The sequence below is a fragment of the Micromys minutus genome (assembly GCF_963924665.1).
Source record: "Micromys minutus genome assembly, chromosome: 2".
Lineage (NCBI taxonomy): Eukaryota > Metazoa > Chordata > Mammalia > Rodentia > Muridae > Micromys > Micromys minutus.
Window position 1 is genome coordinate 50,318,215 of NC_137971.1, and position 22,472 is coordinate 50,340,686.

The 22,472-nt window shown below is 36.5% G+C and overlaps 1 protein-coding gene across 1 annotated transcript in view; it reads left to right on the forward strand.

Annotated features, from left to right (window-relative positions):
* Nucleotides 1-17,842, forward strand: part of LOC308417587 (solute carrier family 22 member 27-like) — a gene marked incomplete at both ends in the record, with an annotated part of 40,827 nt that extends 22,985 nt beyond the window's left edge. The window contains 5 exons of the mRNA XM_080912953.1: nt 6,389-6,504; nt 7,116-7,348; nt 8,024-8,132; nt 9,126-9,329; nt 17,782-17,842. Coding sequence (XP_080769079.1) covers nt 6,389-6,504; nt 7,116-7,348; nt 8,024-8,132; nt 9,126-9,329; nt 17,782-17,842 — 723 coding nt within the window. The remainder of the gene's footprint in view (nt 1-6,388; nt 6,505-7,115; nt 7,349-8,023; nt 8,133-9,125; nt 9,330-17,781) is intronic.
* Between the last annotated feature and the right edge of the window lie 4,630 nt (nt 17,843-22,472).

Genomic DNA, 22,472 nt, shown 5'->3' on the forward strand with positions numbered 1-22,472 from the left:
GCTACTAAACCTCAAAGCATATATATATATATATATATATATATATATATATATATATATATATATATATATATATAGTGGGAGACTTCAACACCCCATTCTTATCAATGGACATATCATGGGGAAAGAAACTGAACAGAGACACAGCAAAATTAGCAGAGGCTATGAATCAATTGAAATTAACAAACGTTTACAGAATATTTTATTCTACACCAAATAATATGCTTTCTTCTTACCACCTCATGGCTCCTTCTCCAAAATTGACCATATAGTCAATCACAAAACAAGCCTCAACAGATGTGAGAAGACTGAAATACTCCATGCATCCTATCAGATCACCATGGACTAAGGCTGGTCTTTATTAACAACAAAGACAACAAAAAGCCCACTTACATATGGAAGCTGAACAATACGCTAATCAACAATAACCTGGTCAAGAAAAAAATGAAGAAAAAAATTAAATATTTTTAAAGAATTTAATGAAAATGAAAGCACAATATACCCAAAAAATATAGGGTGCAATGAAAGCATAACCAAAAGGAAAAGTCATAGTTCTGAGTACTTCCAAAATGAAACTGGAAAGAGCATAAACTAGCACCTTGACAGCACAGCTCAGAGCCCTAAAAATAAAGAGCAGATTTACCCAAGAGAAATAGATAGCAGAAAATAATCAAACTCAGAGAAGAAATTAACCAACTAACAACAAAAAAAAAAAAAAAAAAAAAAAAAAAAAAAAAAACATACAAAGAATCAACAAAACCAGGAGGTGGTTCTTTGAGAAAATCAACAATATTGATAAACCTTATCCAGACTAAAGGAAAAAGAAAGAGTATCTAAATTAACAAAATCAGAAATGAAAGGGGAGACATAACAACAAAAACTAAGAAAATTAAAAAATCATCAAATCCTATTACAAAAGACTATACTCAACAAAACTCGAAAATCTGGAAGAAATGATAAAATTTCTAGACAGATACCAGATACCAAAGTTAAATTAGGATTAGATAAACAATCTAAACAATCCCATAACACCTAAAGAAATAGAAACCGTCATCAAAAGCCTCCCCCACCCCCCCAAAAAACCCCACAGGACCAGATGGGTTCAGTGCAGAATTCTATCAAACTTTCATATAAGACTGAATACCAATACTTTACAAACTACTCCACAAAATAGAGTGAGAGGAAGCACTACCTAACTCATTCTTTGTAGCAATATTACTCTCATTACTAAACCATACAAAGACTCTACAAGGAAAAAGAACATAAGACCAATCTCCATCATGAATATTGATGCAAAACTACTCGATAAAATTCTTGCAGATGAATTCAAGAACACATCAAAATGATCATTCACCATGATCAAGTAGGCTTGATCACTGATTGGGATACAGGGATGGTTCAATATATGAAAATCCATCAACATAATCAAACATATAAACAAACTCAAAAAAAACCACATGATCATCTCACTAGATGCTAAAAAAGCATTTGACAACAGGCACTGGAGGTAGAAGTCATGCATTTCAGAAGGCCACAAAAACTCCAATTGTGTTGGGAGCTATTAGTGTGAAATTTGCCCAAGATCCTGTCTTCACTCCTTTGAAATCCCAAGACCCTGGATCAAATTCAATGTGAAAATAACAAACTGATTTGTTTTGTGGAGTATATTTTATAATGGGTGTGTATAGTGTTCATAGTATCACCACTCTTATTGCATTTGTCCAGATCTACAGTGGAAAGGAACAAAAAATGTAGACAGAAAGATATAAGAATGTCCAAGTTTGTCAAAGAGGAGTGGTCAAACAAGTTAAAGTTTGCACCTAAGACATTAAATAGCTATGAGTTTCCATTGCCTGCAGTGAGACTTCATGCTCCACAACAGACAGAAGGAAAACAGCCTGAGTGCAAGAGTTGGGTCATTAAATGATCCAACTTAAGAAAATGCAGAAAACCTCTGAAGGGAAGGAGCTTGAACTGAGGCCCTTGACCTCAGTTCATGGGAATTCATGTACAAGAAGAGAAATAGATCTGTGATTTAAAGCCGGTGTACATTTTGAGCTCCTAATGGATTGTGAGTGTGTGACCACATAATAGTAGTTTTACAAATGTTAAATCAAGAGAAAGTGAATCAGTGAGTTCTGATCCTATTCTAAGAGCAACAGAAGCCTGAAGATGTGTGGCAGGGTACAGACATTTGCAGCATTCTCTTGAGATCACTGTATAAATCTGTAAAGTTGAATATTCTGTGAGTTTTGGAGACTTCAGGATGTTGCGGATGCCAGAAACATGGGATGTCTATTGTAGAACATTGGATTCATGGAGTACAGCTGTATCAAAACAAAAATTATATGTGTTCTAAACAACATATCTGGAGAGGAAGGCTACCTAACCCATTAAATCCTAGGACATCCTATTGTAAACCATAAACTGAAACTGTGAAACGTGTGGTTGCTAGTCTCATGTCACCTTGACACACAAAATAGTGGTATCAGAATGGAGAAAACCTTGCTTTAAAAACAAATGCCTCCATCAGATCTGGCTGTAAGCAATTTCTCAGTTATTGATTGTGCAAGGGTCCAGGCTATTGTGTGTGGTTCTATCCCTCTGCTGGCTGTCAAAAGATCTATAAGAAAGCAAACTGAGCAAGCCATGGTAAGCAAGCTAGTAAGTAGTTCTCCATGGCCTCTACATCAGTGCCAACATCAAGTTTACTGCCCTGTTTGATTTCCTGACCTGTTTGTTCTTGGTGATGAACCACTATGTTGACGTTTATGCTGAATAAATGCTTTCCTCCCCAACTTGCTTTTTGGTCACCCTGTTTTGCTGCAGCAATAGAAACCATAACTAAGACAACTTGGTACCAGTGACAAACCCGAGCTTGTTTAGCAAAGGATTATTAAAGGACTTTGGGAATTCGGTCGAGAATATCCATTCAGGAGTGACATTGGATTGTTTCATAGGAGCTTAGAAGAGAAGAATGTTGTGAGAGTTACAGTTTATTGAGGTCTGGGTTGTGAGATTTCAAAAAGAATCCAAGACTCCACCAGCCTTTGCTGTGAATGATCTGCTTCTAGTTAGCTGGTGTTGAGGAATCATCTGTGATTAACAAGTTATCAGAACTACTAAAAGCCTTTCCTTCTCTGGTATAGTCAATGCTGGATGACTGCAGCTAAGAATTTAGCAGTGATTCAGAACAGAACAGCATCACTGAGATGAACTAATCTTGTATGTGTTTCCTGAGAGTCATCACACATAGGCTTCATATTCAGAAAGTTTCTACAGTTCAATAATAATATTACCAGAATTATCTCCTAGGAAAAAAAGCCCTGAATATTAGAATAATCAAATTGATTACTTGAGTACAATTTTTTACTTTGTTACAAAGCATGCAGTGCTGTATAGTTTTTGTTTCTAGGACAGCATGTTGTTGATATTATGAATGCTAAAATAGTTACATAACTTATCAATATATTTTATCATACTGTCATAAAAGTAACATTCAACTCATAAATTGTTTCAAGACAATCAGCACAGGCCTTTAATTAGGAAAGATTTTTATTACTTTGTCTTTAGAAAGAATAGTTCTGGAAGACCCTGTTGTCACTGATGATGTCCTCAGGACACGGGGATGAATGCAGGAAAACAGCTTCCAGAAGATGATCAGAGGTGTTCACTACACACTGCCCACAGGTTTTTTTGTTTTGTTTGTTTTTGTTTTTAGCAAGAGTGGGCTAATACCTTATATATAATACACACACATATATGTGTGTGTGTATATATATATATATATATATATATATATATATATATGTGTGTGTGTGTGTGTGTGTGTGTGTGTGTGTGTGTGTGTGTGTGTGTAAAAAGCATATTAAAAGGAGGAATCTTTTCGCAATGAAATATCCTCAGTCTTACCTACAGAAGCAAATATGTCGTTAACTTTAACAGTCCATGGTGGAACCATGTTCAGGAAGATCACCTGCTAGTTTTTCGGTTCTCCTCCATGCCTCTGGCAGTGCACATATAAGGGTCTGTTTAGTTTAGTTTAGTTAGGTTCTTGATTTCCTCTGCAAGATTATCTTGCTTAGTTTAACTGAGTGAGACAATCAGCCCTAAAGGAAGAGGAACATTAGTTCTGGACTTAAGGCTTGGATTATAGAGAACAGATCTATCTAGTTGAGCACAAAGATCTATCAGCTTTTGTGTCTGATTTCTACAGAACATAAATGCTACACACTCTTGACATTTTTATTCTCAAATGATTCACTTCATAATATGACTTCAACCTCGTTTATGTTTTCATGTAACTATGTAGCTGCAATACTCCATTAGTCTCTGCTCATAATAAACAAGGAATTTTCTATCCTACATCTAAGAACTCCACAATTTGCCCTCACCTGAAGTACAACCCAATCTGAATAACAATACAACCCACTTTGTCTATATATGCATCTGATACTTATTTTTCTTGTTGATAACCTTCACAATATAATCAAAATTCCTGACAGGAACAGGATAAAGGGGAAAAGATCAGCTTGGGTCACAAATTTAAGAGGTTCAATCAAGTGAGTACATACCATGAGTTTTCTTTTGTGACTGAGTTACCTCACTCGGGATGATAGCTTCAAGTTCCACACAAGCCCCTATCTGGAAAAAAAAGAGCTCCCAAGAAATCATCCACAGAAATTCTAAAGCTGAAAATAAAAGGAAGACTAGAATGTGGATGCCTCAATCCTTCTTATATGGGAGAACAAAACAGAGGAGTTAATACAAAGTCAAGTAGAGGAGCAGGGATTAAATAAAAGACCTAAAGAGACTGCCTCACATGGAGAACCACCAAACCCAAGTGCTATTGCTGATGCCAAAAAAGGGTTTACTGGTAGGAACCAGATATAGATGGTCTCCTCAGAGGCTCTCCCAGAGTCATACAGATACAGATGAGGATGCTTGCAACTAAGCATCAGACTGAACACAGGGACCCCAATGAAAAAGCTAGAGAAAGGACTGAAATAGCTGAAAGATTTGCATTCTCATGGGAAGAACAACATCATTTTCAGCCAAGACACTGAGGTGGAGAGGGTGATGGGAGAGGGAGCATCTTCATGGAAACAAGTTGAGGGTGAAGAGAGAGGGGAGCGGGGGGAGCTTATAACATTTGAAATGTAAATACAGAGAATGTCCAATAAAATTTTTAAAAAGAGGTTCAATCAATTATAGTAGACAGAACATGGCAGCAATTGGGAGGTGGATGTTTGTAGCAGAGGATTCTCATATCGTAGGAGACAGGACACATGACTGTAATTGAGGGTCAAATTACAAAGAACCAAATTGGCAGGAAGAACCTACCATCCAAAATATTATCACCAGCATTCCAAAGTGAATCTAGGAGATGTAAATCTTAATATTATTCTCAAATAATTTCTAGGCATCATGAAGACACCGTCATGTTTTGCTATAAATACCATGAGTTATAAACTAAAATACTGAATCCCTACAAAGAATTTTTTTCTGGGTTTATTTTCAGTCACTATTAACCAATGAAAGCCAAAGTTCTTTGACATTATTGTTAAACTCTATGGTCTATGCGAACAGAACATTTAGATCATAAGTTAAATAACTCCTCAGTTGTTTTCCTTCCTAATTTTTAATTCTATCTCTGAGAACCCTTTCAATGTAGTACAGTCACCTAATTTCTTTGTTTAATATGCATTTGCTACAGAAATCCCTTGAGTGTCCTTTGTGTCTTTAGATTTCATTTTACTCTAATTTTTTAATCTAAATGTGTCTTTGGTATTTATAATTTTGGTATATAGAAGCAATAATTATTGATCTGGTCTCTTAAAAGTGTCCAGAATGCCCCAGTGTTGGGACTCTATAAAACCCCATCCCACAGTTACCTGGCAACAGCCAGGTATATCCCACCCCAGAGTTACCTGAAACAGGGAGGTATGCTCTGCCCCAGTTTCCTGACACTATAAAGGGGGCTGCTTGCCCCCTTCCACCCCTCTCTCTTTCTTTCCCTCTTGTGTTCCTGTTCCTTGCTCTCCTGCTCTTGCTACCCCTTGTCCCCATTCTCCCCATTTCCCTCTCTCTCTCCATGTGCTCATGGCTAGCCTCTGCTTCTCTACACCTCTTCTATCTTTCTGCCTCTACTTACCACTTAACTCCCTTCTCCATGCCCTGAATCAACTCTATTCTGTACTATACCATCATGTGATCTCTCAGAAGAAAGGGATTCCCAACATGGGTCCTCCTAGAGGTGTCCCCCTTAACCCTTGCCTCCCTGTACCTCCATGGAGCATATCCCCCTACTCTCTTCGTCTTTTTCCTAAAACCCAGAGTTTTCATCATCTTGTGACAACTAAACAGACTGTTGGTTTTATTTTCAAAGTTTGTGAGAACAAGTATGAAGAAGGAACTTGAGGCAGCAAAGACAAAACCTTCTTTCAGGGACTTGTTCCATACGCCCATCCTACGCAAGCGGATATGCCTACTGTCCTGTCTGAGGTAGGGTCACAAGGTACCTATTAAAACAGTGCAGAGTCATATCTCCTTACTGACGGATTTGAGTAATGATATAACAATTTCTGTGGCTAGAAGTAGTCAAACGTTTTGCATATAGCAATACAGCTCTATTATGAGTAGTGTGTGCATCCACATCTCTATCAGGTTCACAATCACAGACTGATGCTGACAATGCTTATCATGGTGTAAACTTAGATGTTGTCACTCCATTTCAAAGATGATGGTTCCATTTCAAAGATGATGAAAAATTTGATACTAATTAAATAAATATATTCAAGTCATAAACAGATATAGACATAAAAATGTAACCTTCACACAGGTCAACATAATGAAAAAAATTCTAAGTACTGTTGGGATCCACCAAGTATAACACAAACCCATAAACACTTTCCAAACTTCAAGAGTGATTATATGCTTTCTCACCACACAATTAATTTATAGTAGGTATAAAATTATCCCCTATAAGTAAATAATCAAAAAACAAGATATCTTCATATTGAGATCATTAAAACTTGATGTTTTGTCTAAGAATATTATCTATTTAACATAAATTGTAAACCTTGTCATATGATTTTCTTTTTTCTTCACTACAGACTTCTATTGATAATGACAGGTTTTGGCCTGTTCATTCACCTCCAATACCTGACTCCTAATATTATCCTGCTGCAGTTTCTCCTTGGTGCAGTGGCCATACCAGTCAGTTTTATAGGACAATTTGTACTAAATCACATAGGCCGTAGAGTAGGCCAACAGGTTATGCTGTGCTTGAGAGGAATCTTCATTCTAATTGCCATATTTGTGCCTGAAGGTGAGAAAAGAATACAGGGTAAGCAAAAATTTTATGTTCCAGCATTTCCTTGGAATTTATCATTCCCTACCTTAACAGAGCAGAGCATTAATCAAACAGTTACTGGTGACCATGCTGGATGTGTAGGGCACATCCTCCACATATGGTGCTGGATGAAAAAGCATTCAAAATTCAGTAATGAATATTTATTACAGCTAAAGGTAATTATATCCACTAGAGATTATTCATTTTTGGTCATGACATTTTTTTCTTGCCATGTATAGTTTATGCATTATAATTCTACCCCAAGATGATACAAATATCTGGCCAACTGTATATGTCATTATAAAGTTATACCAGTTCAAATTGTTTATCAAGAAAATAGTTTTAGCCATGTTAAAATATACATGGTGTAAACTTGGATTGGCCATTAAAATTCTCATGACTGAGTTCACTAAATTAAATGAATATATGTACTGAGTAGGGATACCCATGTGGTCAACTAGCTTTGCCAAATATAGGATTGAAATGTGCTTTTATTTCTTACTTTTTTAGTTCTATGGTGATGAATTTTGCAGCCCTTGAACACTAGCACTAGTATAATTTTTTCTCTCTCATTGTCTTACTTGCCTTTCTATTTCTGTTTTGGACTTGTGAAGTACAAATTAGTTCAGGTAAGCTTAACTAATGACTCTCCTTGAACTTCCTCTCCAGAAATGCAGACTGTGCGTATCAGTATGGTGACATTGGGAGGAACACTTTCTTTTCTATGTACTGCAAGTCATCGTTTATATGCAAATGAGCTACTCCCAACCTCATTAAGGTACAAAAATTTAAGTCAGTCATAGAATAGACTTCTCAGTTTATTCTATATAACTTAAAAAAAAGTCTGGGTGGTTATCTAATCAATTAACCATAATGCTAATGGTTATAGCTTTAATATACTGAAATTTCACATTGTGTTGGGACTGCTAATTAGAATCTCATGTAAATATTTATAGCTACTAATAAGGTATGTTCCACTGCAAACTTCATGCTCTAAATTTCTTTATCTTAATTATATTAATTTAAACAATTTCATGCAGGTATGAATTATATTTTCAAACCATATTCATTTTTATTATTCTATCTAGTAATCTTATTATTTCTACATAATTTTTTATACTTTCTAAATGAATGGTCTCATACTCTAATTTATTGAGGTGTGGGATGTAAAGATATAGGTCCTTGAATTTGCATACAATGTAATTGGTAAAATTGTAAAATCCTTAATGTTCATAGTTTTTTAACACCAAAAAATCCCACCTGGGTCCAGGGGTTCATTGGGAAGCTCCACATTGCCACAATCTCTAACCTCTGTCCTCTGACCTCCTCAGAGCTCTCAGCCCTCTCTACTTCCCTTGCCTGGCCTAGTCACTGGATTTCCTTTATTTTACTAATTAAAATGAAAAGGTTTAGTTGGAGTCACATGACTAGCCAGCCCTTCTTGGAGAAGTGAAATTAACATTAAAATACAATCAGCTTCAGGACAATCTACACACATATAAAGCTAAAATATAGAATTTATATATAAGATAAAACATACAGTATTACTATTTCTGCTTCATTATGTTGAATAAGAAAGTGTCTTATAGTCTGAATTTGATCAAAACTATTGCAAATTAAAACAAATTTGAGAATTAAGAATAAGTTATAAACATTCTTAAATTTTATTGCACTGTTTTCTGACTCCCAGAATTAATGTATAATCCCAAGACACAAGTTTCAAATTTATATCTTTACCAGATTTTTTTGTGCATTGAATTCCTTGTCCAAGGGCCACAGCTTTAGGTATCATTGGAATGACTGGCAATACTGGATATTTCCTGGCTCCCTTAATTATGATGCTAGTGGCATACTCTGACTCCTTGCCCTGGATTATCTATGGAAGTTGTTCTATCCTCTCTGCCTTTATTGTGTTTTTCCTTCCTGAAACCAAGAATCAGCCTCTTCTGGAGTCCACCCATGATGTGGGAAATGAGTGAGTAAAACCTCTCCCTGATCTTTAGGGGATTTGTTTGCTAATGGATTGTGTGGAGGGAGGCAAAGCAGCAACAAAGGACAAGATAAATTGGGTTTATTTAATACTGGTCACTAATTTGAATGGGAAGAGACAATACTAAATATGCTGCCATTTGAATTAAATTTTGGTCACAATTTTTGAATGGAGACATTTGTTAATATCTTTTCTATGGATTCAGATACTGTGGAATCAGATGCTCCTAGAAACTCACTATGTCACAAAGTCTACCTATGTAAAAGCTGTGCTAGGACACACTTAATGGTATTCTCATTTCTCTGACATACCTAATCTATCTATATCTCTACCAATATCAATATATACATTAATATATCAATATGCATCTATGATGTATACAGACACACACACACACACACACACATATACGTGTATGTATGTATAAAACCTTGTATTATACCACAATCACACAAGCCTACACAGATATAAATATCATTTTATACTTCAGACACAGTTATTTCTCAGGTCATTTAGTGCTAATAAACTGTCTGAGACTGACAGTATCTATATGTTTGATTAATGGTCACAGAATGATTCAGGAGTAATAATATATAAGACTAAATAACCTGCTATTAATAACTATAGATCTAATGAAAGCACTCTTCTATTTTATATGACATTTTGATAATCTTGGTTTATCTAGAAATGAAAATCGTCATGGTAGAATAGAAAGGGGTCAATAAAGGGATTATAAGAAGGAAATGAATGCAGTCAACTTTAACATTTTCAGTGTACTTTACATGCTTTCTTCCAAAACTCACTGTCTAATCCAAAGTGCAAAAAATGACTCACAAAACTTACCAAAAAATTTATTTTACAAAATTTACTTAAGTACTCTGGAAGTAGTTCTTGTTGCAAAGGTGATGGGTGACAACAAGAAAACATCTGTGGGAATCACCATCCCTGGCCTCAAGTTACATTACAAGGCAGTTGTGCTAAAAACTGCATGATACTGGTACAGAGATAGGCATGTGGATCAATGAAATAGAATAGAAGATCCAGAAAGGGGACCTCACCTATATGGTCACTTGATTTATGACAAAGGAGCTGTAAACATTCAATGGAAAAAGGACAGCCTCTTCAACAAATGGTGTTTGTCCAACTGGCACTCAGCATGTAGAAGAATGAATATAGACCCTTTCTTATCTCCTTGTACAAAGTTCAAGTGCAAGTGGGTCAAAGATCTCTACATTAAACCAGGTACACTGAAACTATTAGAAGAGAAAGGAGAGAAAACCTTAGAACACATAAGTACAGGAGAAAATTTCCTAAACAGAACACCAATGGCTTGTGCTCTAAGGTCAAATATCGACAAATGGAACTTAATGAGATTGCAAAGTTTCTGTAAGGCTAAGGACACTGTCAAGAAAACAAAACAGCAGCCAACAGATTGGGAAAAGATCTCTACCAACCCCACATCTGATAGAGACCTAATATCCAAGGTATACAAAGACCTTAAGAAGTTAGACACCAGAGAATCAAACAACCCTATTAAACAATGGAATACAGAGCTAAGCAAAGAGTTCTCAATTGAGGAATATTGACTGGGTGAGAAGCGTCTAAGGAAGTGCTGGACATCATTAGCCATCAGGGAAATGCAAATCAAAACAAGCCTGAGATTCCACCTCACACCAACCAGAATGCCTAAGATCAAAAATTAAGATGACAGCAGATGCTGGCGAAGATGTGGAGAAAAAGGAACACTTCTCCACTGTTGGTGGGGTTGTAAACTACTCTGGAAATTAGTCTGGTGATTCCTCAGAAAATTGGACGTAGTCCTACCTGAAGACCCAGTTATTCCACTTCTGGGCATATACCCCAGAGAAGCTCCAACCTAAAACAAAGGCACATGCACCACAGTGTTCATAGCAGCCCTATTTATAATAGCCAGAAGCTGGAAAGAACCCAGATGTCCTTCAGTAGATGAATGGATACAAAAATTGTGGTATATTTACACAATGGAGTAGTACTCAGCTATCTGAAACAATGACTTTACAAAATTCTTAAGAAAATGGATGAATCTAGAAAATATCATCCTGAGTGAGATAACCCTGTCACAAAAGAACAGACATAATATACAGTCTCTGATAATTGTATACTAACCCCAGAAAGCTCTGAACACCCCAGAAAAAACTCACAGAGTATATGAAGTTCAAGAAAAAACAAAGGCCAAAACAGAAAAATGAAATTTAAAAACCATTATGGTTAATCTTTACACACCAAGAAAACTGACTATTTCTATGTTACATCTTGTTTTACATGTACTTTATGCTCATTGTAACTAGTAAGATTGTAAAACATACTATTGAAACTTTAAAAAAATCAAGTACTGACTAAAATGTATTTATATACTTTTATGCAAAATTGCTTAAAATCTGTACATTTATCTTTGTTTTTTAACATAACGTTGTTCAATTTTTTTAAATGACTTTATTTTAAAAACAAAGATAAATGTACAGATTTTAAACATTTTTTGCTTAAAATTATACATTTTGTCAGTACTGTTTTTGCGGATAATAAAATAATTTTTACATAAAATGCTGTGAATATATTTTTTAGTCAGTACTTGATTTTTTCAAGGGCTTGACAGTATGCATTGAAAACCTAATAGTTACAATGAGCGTAAAGTACATGCAAAACAAAACGCAACATGAAAATAGTCAAAGTCTTCTTGTTTTCTAAATATATTATTTTTGTTTTCTTTATTTCTTGGACTTCATACAGTCTGTGAGTTGTTTCTGGGGAAGTGCAAGCCTCTGGAGTTAGCATCCCAATATCAGTGACTGCATATTATGTCTGTTCTTTTGTGACTGGGTTATCTCACTCAGGATGATATTCTCTAGATGCAGCCATTTTCTTAAGAATTTGGTTAAGTCATTGATTCTGGTGGCTGAGTAGTATTCCATTGTGTAAATGTACCACAATTTTTGTATCCATTCATCTTCTGAAGGACATCTAGGTTCTTTCCAGCTTCTGGCTATTATAAATAGAGCTGCTATGAACATTGTGGTGCATATATCTTTGTTGTGTATTAAAGTGTCTCTGGGGTATATGCCCAGAACTGGAATAGCTGGGTCTTCAGGTAGTACTATATCCAATTTTCTGAGGTATCGCCAGACAGATTTCCAGAGTGGTTGTATTAGCTTGTAACCCCACCAACAGTGGAGAAGTGTTCCTCTTTCTCCACAGCCTCGCCAGCATCTGCTGTCATCTGAGTTTTGGATCTTGGCCAATCTGACTGGTGTGAGGTGGAATCTCAGGGTTGTTTTGATTTGCATTTCCCTGATGGCTAAGGATGTTGAGCACTTCCTCAGATGTTTCTCGGCCATTCGGTGTTCCTCAACTGAGAAAGTATTGTTTAGCTCTGTACCCCATTTTTAATAGGGTTATTTGATTCCCTGGTGTCTAGCTTTTTGAGTTCCTTGTATACCTTGGATATTAGGCCTCTATCTGATGTGGTGTTGGTAAAGATCTTTTCCCATTCTGTTGGTTGCCTCTTTGTTTTCTTGACAATGTCCTTAGCCTTACAGAAACTTTGCAATCTCATTAAGTCCCATTTATTAATCTTTGACCTTAGAGCTTGAGCCATTGGTGTTTTGTTCAGGAAATTTTCTCCTGTGCCTGTGTTCTAAGGTTTTCCCTACTTTCTCATCTAATAATTTCAGTGTATCTGGTTAAATGTGGAGATCTTTGATCCACTTACACTTAAGCTTTGTACAAGGAGATAAGAAAGGGTCTATTTTCATTCTTTTGCATGCTGAGTGCCAGTTGGACCAGCACCATTTGTTGAATAGGCTGTCCTTTTTTCATTGAATGTTTACTAATCCTTTTTCAAAAATCAGGTGACCATATACATGAGGGCTCATTTCTGGATCTTCTATTTTATTCCATTGATCCACATGCCTATTTCTGTACCAGTATCATGCAGTTTTCAACACAATTGCCTTGTAATATAGCTTGAGGTCAGGAATAGTGATTCCCACAGATAGTTTTTTTTTTTTTTTTTTTTTTTGAGGATAAATTTTGCTATTCTAGGTCTTTTGTTATTCCATATGAAATTGCACATTGATCTTTCCAATTCCTTAAAGAACTGGGTTGAAATATTGATGGGGATTGCATTGAATCTGTAGATTGCTTTTGGTAGGATGGCCATTTTTAAGATGTTGATCTTTCCAATCCATGAGCATGGGAGATCTTTCCATTTTCTGAGATCCTCCTCAATTTCTTTCTTTAGAGGTTTGAAGTTCTTGTCATACAGGTCCTTCACTTGCTTAGTTAGAGTCACACCAAGGTATTTCATAGTTTTTGTGACGATTGTGAAGGGTACCTTTTCCCTAATTTCTTACTCCACATGTTTGTCCTTTGAGTATAGGAAGGCTACTGATTTGTTTGACTTAATTTTTTATCCAGCCACTTTGCTGAACTTGTTTATCAGCTGTAGGAGTTCTCTGGTGGAATTTTTGGGGTCACTCAAGTACAGTATCATGTCATCGGCAAAGAGTGATGTTTTTATCTCTTCCTTTTCGATTTGTATTTCCTTGATCTCCTTTTGCTGTCTAATTGCTCTGGCCAGGACTTCCAGTACTATGTTGAATAGGTAGGGGGAGAGTTTGCAGCCTTGTCCAGTCCCTGATTTTAGTGGGATTGCTTCAAGTGTCTCGCCATTAAGTTTGATGTTGGCTGTTGGTTTGCTGTATATTGCTTTTATTATGTTTAGGTATGCACCTTGGATTCCTGTTCTTTCCAGGACTTTTAACATGAAGGGGTGTTGGATTTTGTCAAATGCTTTCTCAGTATCTAATGAGATGACCATGTGATTTTGATCTTTGAGTTTATTTATATGGTGGATTACATTGATGGATTTCCTTATATTAAACCATCGCTGCATCCCAGGGATGAAGCCTACTTGGTCATGATGAATGATCGTTTTAATGTGTTCTTGGATTCGGTTTGCAAGGATTTTGTTGAGTATTTTTGCATCAATGTTCATAAGTGAGATTGGTCTGAATTTCTCTTTCCTTGTAGGGTCTTCTTGTGGTTTAGGTACGAGGGTTATTGTAGCCTCAAAAAATGATTTAGGTAGTATTCCATCTGATTCTATCTTTTGGAATAGTTTGGAGAGTATTGGTGTTATATCCCCAATAAATGTCTGGTAAAATTCTGCACTGAACCCGTCTGGACCTGGGCTTTTTTTGGTTGGGAGACTTTTGATGACTTCTTCTATTCCTTTAGGTGTTATAGGGTTATTTAAATGGTTTACTTGGTCCTTGTTTAACTTTGGGATCTTGTATCTGTCTAGGAATTCATCCATTTCCTCCAGATTTTCCAATTTTGTGGAGTATAAGTTTTTGTAGTAGGATCTGATGATTTCTTGAATTTCCTCAGTTTCAGTTGTTATGTCCCCACTTTCATTTCTGATTTTGTTAATTTGGATACTCTCTCTTTGCCCTCTAGTTAGTCTGGCTAGGGGTTTATCAATCTTGTTGATTTTCTCAAAGAACCAACTCTTGGTTTTGTTGATTTTTTCAATGGTTCTTTTTTGATTCTATTTGGTCTATTTCTGCTTTGGGTATATCTGCTTCCTTCTGTTCTAGGGCTTATAGCTGTGCTGTCAGGTTGCTGATGTAAGCTCTGTCCAGTTTCTTTTTGGAAGCACTTAGGGCTATGAGTTTTCCTCTCAATACTGCTTTCATTGCATCCCATAGGTTTAGGTATATTGTGTTTTCGTTTTCATTGAATTCTAGAAAATCCTTAATTCCTTTTTTTATTTCTTCTTTGACCCTGCTATCCTTTAACAGAGCGTTGTTTAGTTTCCATGTGTATGTGGGCTTTTTGTTGTCTTTGTTGTTGTGAAAGACCAGCCGCAGACCATGGTGATCTGAGAGGATGCATGGGAGCATTTCAATCTTCTTATATCGATTGAGGCTTGTTCTGTGTCCAATTATGTGGTCAATTTTCGAGAAGGTGCCATGGGGTGGTGAGAAGAAGGTGTATTCTTTTACTTTAGGATAATATGTTCTGAATATATCTATTAAATCTAGTTGGTTCAAAGTCTCTGCTAGTTTTGCAGTGTCCTTGTTCAGTTTCTGTTTCCATGATCTGTCCATTGGTGAGAGTGGGATATTAAAGTCTCCCACTATTATTGTGTAAGGTAAAATATATTTTTTTGAGCTTTAGTAGGAGTTCTTTTATGAATGTGTGTGCTTTTTTATTTGGAGCATATATGTTAAGGATTGAGAGTTTCTCCTGACAGATTTCCCCGGTAATGAGTAAAATGTGTCCTGCCTTATCTTTTTTGATATCTTTTGGTTGGAAATTTACTTTATTCGATATTAGAATAGCCACTCCAGCTTGCTTCTTAGAGCTGTTTGCTTGGAAGTTTTTTTCCCACCCTTTAACTCTTAGATAGTGTCTTTCTTTGTCTCTGAGATGAGTTTCTTGTATGCAGCAAAAGGCTGGATTTTGTTTATGTATCCAGTCTGATTGTCTCTGTCTCTTTATTGGGGAGTTGAGTCCATTTATGTTAATAGATATCAAGGAATAGTTGTTTCTGTTTCCTGCCATTATTGCTTTTTTGGGTTGAGTTGTGTCTGTGTCTTTTTCTTCATTTAGTTTTCTTGTTTAGGAGTTTTCTTGTTTTTACTAGGCTGTATTTTCCCTCATTGTATTGGGTTTTCCACCTATAATTCGTTGTAGTGCTGGGTTTGTGGTCAGATATTGTGTAAATTTTGATTTGTCTTGAAATATCTTCATCTCTCCATCAATGGTGATTGATAGTTTTGCTGGGTATAGCAGCTTGGGCTGGCACTTGTGTTCTCTTAGGGTGTGCATGATGTCTGTCCAGGCTCTTCTAGCTTTCATAGTCTCTGTTGAGAAATCGGGTGTGAGTCTGATTGGCCTGCCTTTATATGTTACCTGACCTTTTTCCCTTACTGCTTTTAGTATTCTTTCTTTGCTTTGGGCACTTGATGTTTTTACTATTATGTGTCGGGAGGTATTTCTTTTCTGGTCCAACCTATTTGGAGTTCTCAAGGCTTCTTTTATGCTCGTGTTCATCTCATTCTTGAGGGTAGGGAAGTTTTCTTCTATGGTTTTGTTGAAGATATTTACTGTGCCTCTTAGTTGATACTCTTCTCCCTCTTCTATTCCTATTATCCTTAGGTTCGGTCTTCTCATTGTGTCCTGGATTTCCTGGACATTTTGGGTTAGGATCTTTTGTTTTTTGCATTTTCTCTGGCTGTTTTTTCTATGCTTACAATGTTATCTTCTGCCCCCGAGATTCTCTCTTCCATCTCTTGTAATTTATTGGAAATGCTTACTTCTGTGATTCCTGATTTCTTTTTTAGGTGTTCTACTTCTAGTGTTATCTCTTCTTGTGTTTTCTTTATTGTGTCAATTTCTGTTTTAAATTCCCTCTTCCATTCCTTCATCTCTTTGGTTCTGTTTTCCTTTAGTTCTTTGAGTTCTTTGATTGTTTTTCTTATTTCCTCTTTAAAAGCTTATGTATCTTTTTGCTTTTCCTCCCGTTCTTGTTTTAGTATCTCTATCAGTGTCTTGAGGTATGATTTCAGGTCTTTGCCTTCCTTTTCTGGAGTGTTTGGTATTCCGATGTTTACTGTTTTGGGAGAGCTGGGTTCTGGTATTGCCAGGTTGTCTTGGTTTCTTTGGGATATACTCTTTCGCTTTCCTCTTGCCATTTTGTTGTCAGTGATATGTTCTTGCCTTTTCCTTGTATCTGGTCTGTGTCCCTGGATTTCCACTGGTCCAGGTGGCAGATGGGTCGAGCCCTGTTCTATGCCTCAGAGTCACCGGGTGGGAGCAGAATTTCTAAAGTTCTGTTCCTGGTCACTGGATCAGACAGGGTGGGGCAGGGCAAGGCAGGGGGTGCACTTTTCCTGTGCACTACGCAGAGATCTCTCTGCTCCCTGGCAGCTCAGGTCTCCCACCCACTAGTTGCTCAGCCTCTACTTACCGCCTTTTTGGGTGGCAGATGGGCCAGGCTCTGCTCTGCATCCTGAATTCGCCTCCGGGTAGGAACAGAAGTTTCTAAGATCTGTTTCCAGTCACTGGATCGGGCAGGACAGGGCAGGTCAAGGCAGGGGGTGCACTTTCCGTGTGCACTCAGCAGAGATCCCTCTGCTCCCCAGCAGCCTAGGTCTCCCACTCACCAGTTGCTCAGCCTCTACTAGCCGCTGTTCCGGGTGGCAGGTGGGCCAGGCTTTGCTCTGTGTCCTGAAGTCACCTCCGGGTGGAAATGTTTTTCAATTTTTCAAAAAAGAAAAGGTGATTGGGGAAAGGGTAGCATTCTCTGAAGAACATAGGGCCTTCCTCCTTTTATCTACATTTTTACCAGATTTTATTTCCATGTTTATGTTTTTTGTTGTGTGTGTTCTAGGTGGAAAGATTCAAGACAAGGAAAGAAGGCCGATTCCATTATTAAAGTCACAAGGTTTTAAGAAATACCTGGAATTAACATCTGATTAAAAAAATAGCTATTGAAATGTTATTCAAAATATGGTGACAAATTTCTCAGTACGATTACTCAGGATTATTTATTTACATTAGCTAACTTTTAATAAACATAAATAAAATACAAAGCATGAATCACATTGAAATCGACACAATAAGTTTTTATATACCAAACACCTGTTATTATTCAAATAAGTGATTTGAAGAAACATAGTACATTGAAAGAGATCCTTCTTGACTATTTCTGTTATCATGTACCTACCATGTTTTCATATTAAATGTACATTAGCCTTCTTCCCATGCTATGATAAAATATCTGAGAAAATTAAAGAAGGGACTCTTTGTTGTGTTTCTAAATTTAACTTCATTGGCTTTAGTTTATAGTCATTTAGAGTCATGTCAGTTCTAGTCAAAACAGTAGTGTGGTAGAAGAAAGGTGTTCATTTTACACTGGCAAGGAAAATAAGGTAAGAGACAGAGAGGGAGAGGGAGGAGAGAGATGGGGTGAGCATACAAAGAGATGAAGATGGAAAGAACCCTAATACAAGATGAAAAGAATTTTAAGAAGAAAAAGGACCATGTTGGAGGAAACAGGAGAAAAGAAACTTGATATAGCCAAGAACAAAGAAGAATCCTCAAATCAACCATCCAGAAACTGCTTTGTCCAAGTAACTCTCCAGTGTGTTCCCCCCTACTTCAAGTTTTTATTTACCTGGCAAAAGCAACAAATGGGGGGAACCAATTCTTCAGAAGATGAAACTTTTAGAGTCATTTAAATCCAAGATAAATCATTTAAAACAAGAAGGCTGACTACATTTTAAAAACTGTTTCCAATTCACTACATAGATCCCTCAAAAACTGATTAGGTCTGAACAGAAAAATATACCTAATAAAGATACAGAACAAAGCAAAGGATGGGTGATGATTGGCTTATAACAAAGGGCAATTACACTAACAGCACCAACGCAAGACACTGACAGCAGTGACACAATCCTTCAATCGGTCCATTTGTGTGGATCACCTGGCTTGCTCATAGAAGCCAGGCAAAGAGAAAGAGGACATCGTGAGTGGGTGAGGAAGAAACTGCTGAAAAGAGGGGAAAATAGAACAAATGTGTTATAAAAAGGAACTGAAGTAACATGGTGGGAGCAGAGAGCAGTGGGTGATGGAATACTGGGTAAAACGAAGGTTGTGAAGAAGGACGAGTAACATTAAGCCTTTTTCAATGACGTATTTAAAACACTTTTTCATATATTTTTATATATACATATATAAATACAAACATATATATGAAATAGTGTTTATATGTGTGTGTGTTTATATATGTTTTGTTCATATGTATATGAAAAAACCTTAACAGGAATTAGCACATATTGGGTGGGAAGATAATGCTTCTCCCCAAACCCATGGATCATCAAACAAAAACCCCAAATATGAATTTGTTAATCTTGATCACACTAAGATTATCCCTCCCCCAAATATTACAGGTTATATTTCTTGTAATTGCTGCTCACCAGTACTTGAGTGTAAGTTACTATTCCTAAAAACAACACACATTTGCTTACAGGACATAAGAAACTGAACTGATAGCTCCTCCCTGATGGCTAGCTAGCTAGCCTGCTGAGAGAAAAAAGACAGGAACAGTCTTACTCTATGCTGTGAACTCTGCAAACACAAGTTACTCACCCAGAAAGATTTGCCCCCTGAAGGCATTAATGATTTGGAAAATAATCAGTAGATATCTGGTAGCATTCAAGGTCTTCTCAACTAGAGGGGAGCCATTCTCAGTACTGTTAAACATTCTCATGATCCTATCCTAAAGAAGTCATAGATTCTCTAGGAGAGGAGAAATATTATTATTTTGCTAAATTGATACACTATCCAACAACCCTCTAAAGCTTATCCTTATACTCATGGATTACACCAGCTCTTGTCTTCTTCAGAAATCTTTTTACAATGAACTTAGGTTAACACTGATAACCACAAATGATCAGTGAAGAGATTAAGTGCTACAGAGTACTCATCTCCAAATGGTCCATTTCTACCAAATCCCCTATATCCAAGGTTCAGGAATGAGGTGGTTGAGAGATTGTAAGAACCAGAGTTCAGGGAGGACAACTGTGAAACAGTGCCATCTGGTAATGACAGAGCAACTTTTAATACCAGTGGTGGCTTACACAACCCTGTAGAACAAAATAATTAATTTTCTACTGTGGATGGTGAGGCCTCTCACAAGGTCCTCTATCTATTTGATAAGCTTGAAAGTTGTAGAAGGTTGTGAAGGGAGAGAAAGTCAGTTTTCTTTACATTGGGCCTCTTTTATGTAGCCCATAAACACATGAGAAACACTAATAGGACATAGGTTTTATAGAAATCTACAAAAAAGGTTCTGAAAGTTCATCATACTTTTGATTGTTGGGGTTGAGGCCTTGTGTCATTTTCAGGGCTAAGCATTTTTTTTCAGAGCTAGCTTTTGAGGTCACTGTCCATTAATATGGAACCTCATGAGTGTTTAACCGTACTGTTCCCTTTGAATCTCTTTAGAATCCAAAATCAAAATTCCTCTGACAATTCAGATATCTCACATTCAGAAATGTTAGCAAAAGAACTGCTAAAGCTGACCCTCAAGCCTAATTCAATGTTTCCCTACCCTACCCCTCACACCATACCAGTTCTTTGGCACCATGTCCAGGACAGAAGGTGCAGAATCTTGCAGGAGATTAATGGTGGTTTTCCTATGTAGAAAGGGTTTGGAACATTATTGTCAGTGCAGTGAATCACCCTGTGGCAAAGGAAAGTAGATCTTATCTGAATTGAAAACTACAAATCACTCTTTTTTACAGAGGTAGAGATGAAGAAACACTTAGGTTTTTTAAATTGGTGTTTCTGCCTGTCGAACCAATGAGATCCCTCTGAGACAATAGAATAGGGAGAAAAAGAAGAGTTTATTTAGGACTAAATGTTAGGTTGTCCTTTCTGCTGTTAATACCGTGCAGCAAAAAGTAAAACCCATTTGAGATTAAACTGTGCAATAATAACAAAGAAAATATAAACCTGAAGCTGGGAGGTAGATGCAGGAAGGGACACAACATTTGGAGAGAGAAGTAAGATGTAGATTTGGTCAAAGTATATTCATATATGAAGGAAAAAAGTGATACTAAAGCTAAAGTAATAAAGTACCAATGTAACATTTCTTTCCATTAACATTCAAATTTTAACAATGGCTCTCACAAGGTAATTTATATTAACTCAAGTTCCTCTCTTTGTGCAAATATCATAGATACAAAAATTAGTCACCAAGATTTATCAGCTAAATTCTGTCCCCTACAAATGACATTTATATGTTGCAGCCATAGTCTCAGACCTGGAAAGGTATTTTTATGGCCATAATTCAATTAAAATGAAATTAGTAGTATGAAAATTAATCTATCATATTTGCATTTTATAATAAAATTTGGGGAAAGATGCATTACAAAGGAGCAATAAAGGGGAAAAGATGCCATGCAGAAGCCTGGGAGGAATGGCTATAAAGAAAGTCTTCAGAGCCAGAGGGTTCAATTATACCACAAGAAAACCTACAGAATCAACTAACCTGGATGCATAGGGGCTCACAGGGCTTGAACTGCCAATCAGATAGCATGCATGAGATTGACCAAGGCAATCTGTATATGTAACAGTTGTGGATCTTGGTCTTCATGTGGGACTCCTAAAAGAAGAGAAACAAGTGGTCTCTGACTCAGTTGTGTGACTCTGGAACCCTTTTCCTTAAATTGATTGCCTTGTCTAGCCTTAATAAGAGAAGGTGCTCCTAGTTTTACTGCAACTTCATAAGCTAAGGCAAGTTGATATTCATGGAAGGCCTCCCCTTTTCTAAGGAAAGAGGAAGAAGAAATTTATGGAGGTAGATTGGAAGGAGTGGAGAAGAAAAACTACAGTCAGGATATAAAGTAAATAAATAATAAAAATTAATTAATTAATTAAAAAAACTTTCAACAGGGCAAAAAGGTAACATTTTTGATCCCTAATTTATATCCTTCAAAACTGTGAGAAAGGCAATTTCTGTTGTTTAAGCTAAAAACACAGAGGGGGTGGGTGGGAAAGAAATATAGTTTCTCACCAAAGTTTACGAAAAAATAATTTATGAAATAAAAATAACTGATAACAAAATTTTTAAATAACATAAAAATAAAGTTTACACTAAGATAAATAAAGGTATATAAACCTTGGAATTTGGCGGGGGGGGGGGCTGTACTCAAAATTGAATGGGGTAAATAATACCAAAAGCTGTATGTCTATAAATCCATGTGTCTTTGTATATTTCTGTATCATCTGTGTCAGCATATATCTATTCAGGCCTACAGAAGATAGTAGAAAAGAAATTCCAGCACAATGAGAGAAATTACCTTGAACAATAAACACAACAAATTAATCTTTTTACAACAAAACGTAAGAGAACCACACAAACATAATTACACTTCTACAACAAAAATAATAGGAAGCAACACTAATTTGACTTAATATCTATCAAATCAATGGACTACATTACCCATAAAAAGACTTGGGCTAACAGACTGGATACATAAACAGGATCCACCATTTTTCTACATACAGGAAACA